This window comes from Myotis brandtii, unplaced genomic scaffold (assembly GCF_000412655.1).
Source record: "Myotis brandtii unplaced genomic scaffold, ASM41265v1 scaffold165, whole genome shotgun sequence".
Classification (NCBI taxonomy): Eukaryota; Metazoa; Chordata; class Mammalia; order Chiroptera; family Vespertilionidae; genus Myotis; species Myotis brandtii.
In genome coordinates this window covers 15,067,770-15,075,731 of record NW_005356042.1, presented here as the reverse complement: position 1 = coordinate 15,075,731, position 7,962 = coordinate 15,067,770, and the positions used below count along the sequence as shown (strand labels likewise).

The window sequence follows — 7,962 nt, the reverse complement described above, 5'->3', positions numbered from 1 at the left end:
AAGTGCTCCTGGAGCCTATGTCTAACTAACAGCAAGAGGGGTAGGTGCTCACCACTCTCTGAAGTTATTCCTACGTAGGTAACTCAGCATGCTTAGGTCATTTTATCAGTATACTGGCACCTCTCAAACCAGATGCTTGCCGTTTTGTTGAGGTACAGAAGATAAGTCCTGACTCATTGGGAAAAAAGGTCCCCCCAGATGCCTCCCTGTGCCAGGGACCAGGGACTCCATTATAACAGCAGTCCCTCAGCCATACCCTTGTCATTCTTGAGTTGAACTGAAAATAAGAAAAATTCAGACTATTCAACATGCTGCTATCCCCATCCATCTTTTAACAGGCATGTCAAACTTAACCAAATACTCACTCTTCCCTTTCAAACCTGCCCTTCCTGTTTCATCCATGTCAGTAAATATAGGGCAACTCTACTTTTCAGTTGTTTAGACCCAAAACCTTGCAATCATCTTAGGCTCTTTCTCACAATCCTCTTTCAATCAGCAAATTTTGCTGACCTCAGGAACACAGGCAGAGAGTCCAATGACTTTTATTACCTTAAACCACCTAAGTCTAAGCCATCATCTCTCCACATCCCACTGCAATAGCATTAAGTGGTCTCCCTACTTTGCACTCTTGTCCTCCACATGCTAACTAGATCTTCTAAAAACAACCATCTGCTCTGCCCAGCCAGAGTGACTCAGTGGTTGAGCATCGACCCATGAACCAGGAGGTCACAGGTTAATTCCTGGTCAGGACACATGCCCAGGTTGCAGGCTCAATCTCCAGTTGGAGGTGTGCCGGAGGCAGCCAATTGGTGATTCTCTCTTGTCATTGATGTTTCTCTCTCCCTCCCTCTCTGAAATCAATTAAAAAACACACCACATATTAATAAAAACATTCCTTTGTTCAAAACTCAGTGGCTTTCCATCTCATTTATAAAACACCCCTTTGCATGACTTACGGGGGTGGGGGGGTTGTGAGATCTGGCCCTTCACTGACCTTCATTAGCTCTCCAGTCACACCAGAACCTTTGCTCTCCCTAAAAAAATGTGGTCCTCTAGTCTGGATTCCTCTTTTCTCTCAGATCTCCATCTCCAGATCTCTACTTAGTTACCTAGATATTCCCTGATCACATATTTAAAATAGCACCTATCTCCTTATTCTGCTTTATTTTTCTTCTTAGTATGTACTTCTACCAGAAATAATATATACTTGTCTAATTGTCTGCTCACCCAACCCCCACCCCTAAGTAAAGAATATAAGTTCTATGAAAGCAGGGACTTGGCTTTTGTTCACTGCTGTGTTCCTAATCCCTTAGACCAGTGGTCGGCAAACCGCGGCTCTTGAGCCACATGTGGCTCTTTGGCCCCTTGAGTGTGGCTCTTCCACAAAATACCGACTTCTGCACATGGGCCACAAAGTTTCAATCGCACTGTACGTGCGTGCCCGCACGTGGTATTTTGTGGAAGAGCCACACTCAAGGGGCCAAAGAGCCGCATGTGGCTTGTGAGCCGCGGTTTGCCAACCACGGCCTTAGACCAATGTCTGGCAGACATTAATATAAATTTGTTGAATAAAGCAGTATAAGTCTAAACCTTCTTTAGGCCAGCAACCTGAGAAAAAAGTTGACATTCCAAAGGTAAAAGAGTGATGAGGCAGGAATAGAGACAAATGGTTTATTTGGTAACAAGAAGTAAAAGAGGAATTCTTAATTCCTTTTCTCTCTGTGGTTACTGAACTGCAATAGTCAAGTGGATAGCAACATACAAGAATTCCCTTGCAGTCCTTGATCTTCTGCAATAGTGCAAAGATGCCTGAGTTCTGTGACTTGCAATTACTATTTTCTAAACAGAAGTGCCAACTGCTGTGCCTTCCAATGTATCAACAGTTACATTTTCCTTCTTGTCTTCAGGTTTCATGGCAGGAAACAGAAGTACTTCCTATGGGAGATAAAATGCATTTTGAAGATAAGAAACACTCTTTTTTTCACAGCTCTCCACCCATTCCTTTTGCCTCTGGTGATTGTTACAACCAAAACCTAGAGAGCTCTACATCCCAGCTGAATAGACAGATGTGTTCTTTAATTCAACTCAGTTCCTTTCAATTATAGAGGACAGAAAAGAATACAAACATGCACAGCACTGCCCAGGGCACAATGTCAAAAGGATCAATAAACGTGGGAGTTCTCTGAAAATTTGATTTCCTCATCTATAAAAATGAACTAACAATAGTTTCTACACCTCAAAGGGCTGACTTAAGTTAACTGAGATGATTCATAGCATGTTTTTTGGATCCTCAAGAAATGCAAGCAGTTAGTATTCCTTCTGCCTCAAATCCTCTAAGGTTACATGCTCTGACCTTCTGCCCATGGCGTTGCATATAACTCCTTTGTCCGCTCCTCCCTCTAGCCTAAAGCACACTCTTGTTCTCCAGGCCCACCACGTCCCAGGTCTAACCCAGTGGAGCGCTTCAGGGTGGTGTGCCCATGGAGGGCTACTGTACCTTGATGTTATTGGAGTCTGTGAGAAACATGGTGACTCGGTCAATGCCCATGCCCCAGCCAGCTGTGGGGGGCAGCCCGTATTCCAGGGCAGTGCAGAAGTTTTCATCTATGAACATGGCCTCATCATCGCCAGCGGCCTTGGCCTAGAAGAGAAGAGAACCACACAGGGACAGTGTTCTGGGCTGCATCATCTCTCGGTGTCTGAGTCAGCATGTTAAGACACTCAGAAGATGACCATTCCAGGGATGTTCTGGACACCCAGCACTTACTGGGAATGGGGTTTCCTTGTAACTCTAGGATGGAGCCTGGAGGTCAGGAATGATGAAATCTACCTCAGATCACATGCAAATTTCTCTGAAATGAAAACAGCTCCACTGCCTGGGGCTCTGCAAACCCAGTGAGACTGATTTTCAGAGACTCTGATGATTCCCAAGAGTCCTCCCCTCATTTCCTAAAACCGCCTGTCAGTGGCAATGTTTGTGCAGGCAGCCTGTGAGGGCTTTGTCTGCATTAATCTTTAACTGCCTCTCATCCCCAGTCACTTCAATAAATGTACCATCTGAGAAAAAATTACATTGTTAGGCAAATGTATTTGGAAGACAAGTGTCACACTCCTTACAGAGATAATCTTGCCTAAAGCTCCTCTCACGTAGAAATTCTAGGGCCCAACTAGTCAAGTTCTCAGTCTTGAAATGTGAGTTCCTCTAGTGAAGCCAGTGGCTTTATCCTTCATTTCTGCTGAAGTCACCAAGAGATGCAAACAATGACACAGACCAGGGTTCAAGCTGATTTCCTGGTGAGTACGGGCACTGATGAAATATATGCCTCTGTTCCCTCTCCTTCCTTACCTTGGCCTGTTCTTCGAAAAGCTGCCGCTGCTTCATGGGGTCATTCAGCTCGGTGTAGGCATTGCAGATTTCCTTCTTCATGACAAAAAGCTCAAAGCGCTCAGTCAGACCCTCTTTAGAGCGGTGCCTGGGGACCAGAGACCAAAGGGGAGGTTCACTAATAATCTACCATCTGGTACGAACATGAGTTCCTGAATTCCAGCTGACTCAAAAGTTACTGAAGCCTGCATACATTCTCAGCACCAAATCATTTGGTACAATAGTGAGGACAGTTACACAGGGAGACAGGGAAGCTCTATCTTCACAACAAACCTGTGTGGTAGACTGCCACACCGAACCACACTTCCTATAGTCCCTGTCGCATGGACTCTGGGCTGCCCATATGACTTGCTTGGTCACTGGGACAACAGCAGAGGCCTGACATGTGTTTGCACACTGGGAGTGCTTCCTCTTAGAACCCAGCTGCCAAATAAGAGTCCAGACTACACTGTCAGAGAGGTACATGTGGAGAAGCAAGGTGCCCTGGCAGAGTTCCCAGTTGAAAAAAGCCAGGTGAGTTACCCTAGCCAACACTACGTAGAACAGAGAGATTACCCAATGAACTCATGAAATGTTGAGAATTAATAAGCTATTTTATGCTACTAAGTTCTGGGGATGTTATGAAGCAATAGGTAACTGACACAATGCTGTATCTTACCATTTTGCCAAAGGGCTCATTATCTGAGGGTGATCACAGATGAATGTAGGATTGATGCATGTCACTTCCAGGAACTCCCCAACAAGCTTAGTGAGAAAGAAAAGCAAGCTTGAGATCCTTTCTGAATGGCATTTTGATTGCCCCAGGCTAGGTGGAAGAGGATCAGTCTCCACACACACCAACTCTTCAAGAGCTAAGGATTAACTGAGCTACCATCCATAACTATTTTGCAGAATTTAATATAGCAAAACTTGTTAATTCTCTTATCTCTAGTTCACCTTCATAAGGAACGGGGGGCTGGTTACCACCGGATGAGGGTATGTACTAACGTGCATGGCCTTTTCACCTTATCTAGGAGCCTGGCTGTAGTCCGAGGTGGAGGGCATTCAACACCTTTTGTCACACAGATATCATCAAGAATTTTGCGAGTTTCTGTAATACAAATGTACGAGTTAGGACAGAAGACATCATACTTCCCCAGTAAGAAGGTATAGAAAGTGGGAAATGCTAGCCCCAACATTATCTAATTCAGAACTAAACAGAAAGGAGAGGCACACAATGGAGGCCTGCATCACTTTACCTTCAGTTTCGAAGAGGTTCGTTTCTGGCAGCTTCACGCCCAGGGCCTTCTCAAGCTCTTCTACCATGCTGATTTTCCGAAATGGTGGGGTGAAGTCAATCTCGTAGGCTTGGCCCTCTGGGCCATCTGGATGGTAGGTGACCTTATAACTGCCTGTGATGTGCTTTACCATCCCTGGGAAAGAAATACCATTTAAAGAAATACCATTTGAAGTCCTCCTGAAAGCAGCACACCAGCCCCTCAGACTGATGTGAAAGACAAAGCAAGCGGGAGGGGTCACCTGAAATCATCTTCTCTGTGATTTCCATGAGATCTCGATAGTCTGCGTAGGCCATGTAGAACTCACAGGTGGTGAACTCAGGATTGTGAGTCATGTCAATTCCTTCGTTCCGGAACTGGCGGCCAATTTCATAAACCCGGTCAATGCCACCAACCACCAGCATCTAACAATAAAATATATGTCATGGTGGCTAATCTTATCTTAATGACTCTGGAAAGTTTCAGCCTGTAAAAGCTGTACCTTGGTTTTTACAGCTCAAGCATGATCTCAGGTCCCTACTAATGCCAAGCACCCTACTCTCTTTAGGTCTTTGTAGTGGATAGTCATCACTAATTATTTTGGCTGCCCAGCACCTCGGAATACTGTTCCTTTGTCTGGGTGTCCCCACGTCTTATGAGTGTGAACCTCCCCAAGAGAGAAGCCTCTCTTGGGGTTAGGATGCAGACACATGACCACAGTTCCCCATCAATCAGACATAACTGTGAGGCTTCAACTAGGAAGCTATTGAAAGAAGATGAGGTATCGCACGGAATTCCTTCTGGCCAAGGCGCCAGAGAGATCTAGCTTTTAGAAGTAGTAACTGCAGAGGCTCCTAGGGGCAGTGACCTGTGCCTAGTGCCAGGGTTATGAGCCGTGGTAACTGTGCCTAGTAGAAAAGATACTACGTTTCCCAGGGGATGACCTTACAACGGATTCAGAAACCTCATCATGTGGTTTCCAAACCTGATTTTTTGATCCTCCTGAAAACTGAGCATCCTCATATATTTTAATACATTTTTCTTTTGCTTAAACTAGTTGTAAGAGATTTTGTTGTCTGCAACTAAGAATCTTGAATGATAGTTTTCAATATTTATTTTGGTGATTTGAAGGTACTTATTTCAAACTTCTAGAGAGAGATTAAGTTCTCTTTTTTACAAAACACTAAAATCAGATCTAATTCAAGGAGAACTATAAACTATAATGGAAACCAATGCAGGGTAGGAGGACTTGTACACCTAGGAAAGATCCCTTTGCCCTCTAACCTGTAATGCTCTACTGATCTTGTAGAGAAATTCTGTAAGTTTAATCCTCACAAGCCTGACAAATTAGAATATTCTCCCGGCTGTTCTACCCTCACTATTCCTCTTATTTCTGACTGCATCTGTCCAGTCAATGGCTCTCCAGCATTCTGCTTCTCTAAGGCCACAGGCATCTTCTTCTTGATTACCTTATGGTAGAGTTCTGGAGCAATTCTCATGTATAAATTCATGTCCAGCTCATTGTGGTAGGTGATAAAAGGTTTTGCCACAGCTCCCCCTGGGATGATGTTCATCATGGGAGTTTCAATCTAAAGAACAGGGAGAAACATTTAGTTCTCAGGGGTGTCAAACCAGAGGCGTTGGGGGAAAGTTCATGTTCTATCCCTAAGTAAAAGTTAAGTTCAATAGTAATGTGCAAGTACTTGACAAAAAAGTAGACGCAGCTTAATTTTCTAAATACCAAGCAGTACAACAGTTCCTTGGATAACATTTCGTTAATGTTAGTTATAACATTTAAATGCCACAGGAACTTAACTCTTAATATCAATCAGCCTTAATATCAATGGTAAAATTGATTTCATTATGTTATTTTGTTTAAAGTTGCAGAATCTATCAATGATGTTAAGAAATTAAAAACTATTTTTTAATGATACAGAAAAGCAAAATGAGTTGATAACACACTGAATGTGGTATCATTACTGTTTGGATGGTATCATTACTACACTTTGTCCTTTATCTAGGAAACCTAATCAGGTCCTTCCTAATCAGGGTACTAAGAAAACATAGTAGTACAAAGATGCTGGCAAGAAAGGGAACTTTTCATTGAGCATGAAGGATACTGACACAAGACATGCCTTGGAAAAGGGAAGAGAAGGAACAGTAAGAGGCAAGCATGGCAAGGCAGCCTATTCGTTAAGAACTCTCCATTACCTCTAGGAATCCCAACTCATCCAAGAAACTTCTTATATATGTGATGATCTTAGAACGGATGATAAATTTCTGTCTCACAAAGTCATTCAGGATCAAGTCCAGGTATCTTTGACGATATCGTGTTTCCTAAACCAAAAGCAACAGAGATCACTAACACGGCTGATTCAATGGTATGATAGACCACAGTTGGGAAGTCACGAGAGCTTACCTTGTCTTTGAGGCCAAAGTGAAGATGAGGTAACATATGCAAGCAAGGAGACAGCAGTGTGATCTCATAGGGAATAATGCTCAGTTCACCCTTCTTGGTTTTCCCAGGATTACCCTGAACTCCAATTATGTCTCCCCGACGCAGTTTGTTATTGATACGAACAAATTCTTCTTCTGATTTATAATTCCTGAGTAAAAGGAAAATGTGATTCAGTATATAATATTCCAAATTAAAACTGACAACAAACAAACAAACAAAAATCCTGACCACTGGCTTACTCTGGAAACCTCACTAAACTGTTAATGCCTAGTTAATGTGAGCCCAAGAAAAATCTCAGATTCAAGATCAACTATTAATAAAATAAAAAGTATTATCTTTTGCCTGAGAAAAAATTACACAGTAGATAGAGTGTCAGCCTGCGGACTGAAGGGTCCCAGGTTCAATTCCGATCAAGGGCACATGCCAGGGTTGCGGGCTCAATCCCCAGTAGGGAGTGTGCAGGAAGCAGCTGAATCGATGTTTCTCTCTCATCGATGTTTCTAACTCTCTATCCCTTTCCTTCTCCCTTCCTCTCTGAAATCTATAAAAATATGTATTTTTTTTTAAAAAGTATTATCTTTTAACTGCTACACAACCCAAGAGCATTCATTACTCTCCAGGTGACCACATGGCCTTTTTATTCTCTTTTCAGGTTTAAAAAAAATATATATATTTTATTGATTTTTTTACAGAGAGGAAGGGAGAAGGAAAGGGATAGAGAGTTAGAAACATCGATTCAGCTGCTTCCTGCATTCAGCTGCTTCCTGCACACTCCCTACTGGGGATTGAGCCCGCAACCCTGGCATGTGCCCTTGATCGGAATTGAACCTGGGACCCTTCAGTCCGCAGGCTGACACTCTATC

The 7,962-nt window shown here is 43.1% G+C and overlaps 1 protein-coding gene across 1 annotated transcript in view; it reads right to left on the bottom strand.

The window, feature by feature from the left end:
• Positions 1-1,657: 1,657 nt before the first annotated feature.
• KARS (lysyl-tRNA synthetase) overlaps positions 1,658-7,962 on the bottom strand; it is a 15,647-nt gene continuing 9,342 nt past the window's right edge. Inside the window, exons 4-13 of the mRNA XM_014536798.1 lie at positions 7,061-7,247; positions 6,853-6,978; positions 6,111-6,230; positions 4,904-5,066; positions 4,624-4,797; positions 4,390-4,475; positions 4,044-4,129; positions 3,347-3,473; positions 2,498-2,641; positions 1,658-1,935 (exon numbers count right to left, since the gene is read on the bottom strand). Of these exons, the coding sequence (XP_014392284.1) occupies positions 1,840-1,935; positions 2,498-2,641; positions 3,347-3,473; positions 4,044-4,129; positions 4,390-4,475; positions 4,624-4,797; positions 4,904-5,066; positions 6,111-6,230; positions 6,853-6,978; positions 7,061-7,247 (1,309 nt within the window). The 3' untranslated portion in view covers positions 1,658-1,839. The remainder of the gene's footprint in view (positions 1,936-2,497; positions 2,642-3,346; positions 3,474-4,043; positions 4,130-4,389; positions 4,476-4,623; positions 4,798-4,903; positions 5,067-6,110; positions 6,231-6,852; positions 6,979-7,060; positions 7,248-7,962) is intronic.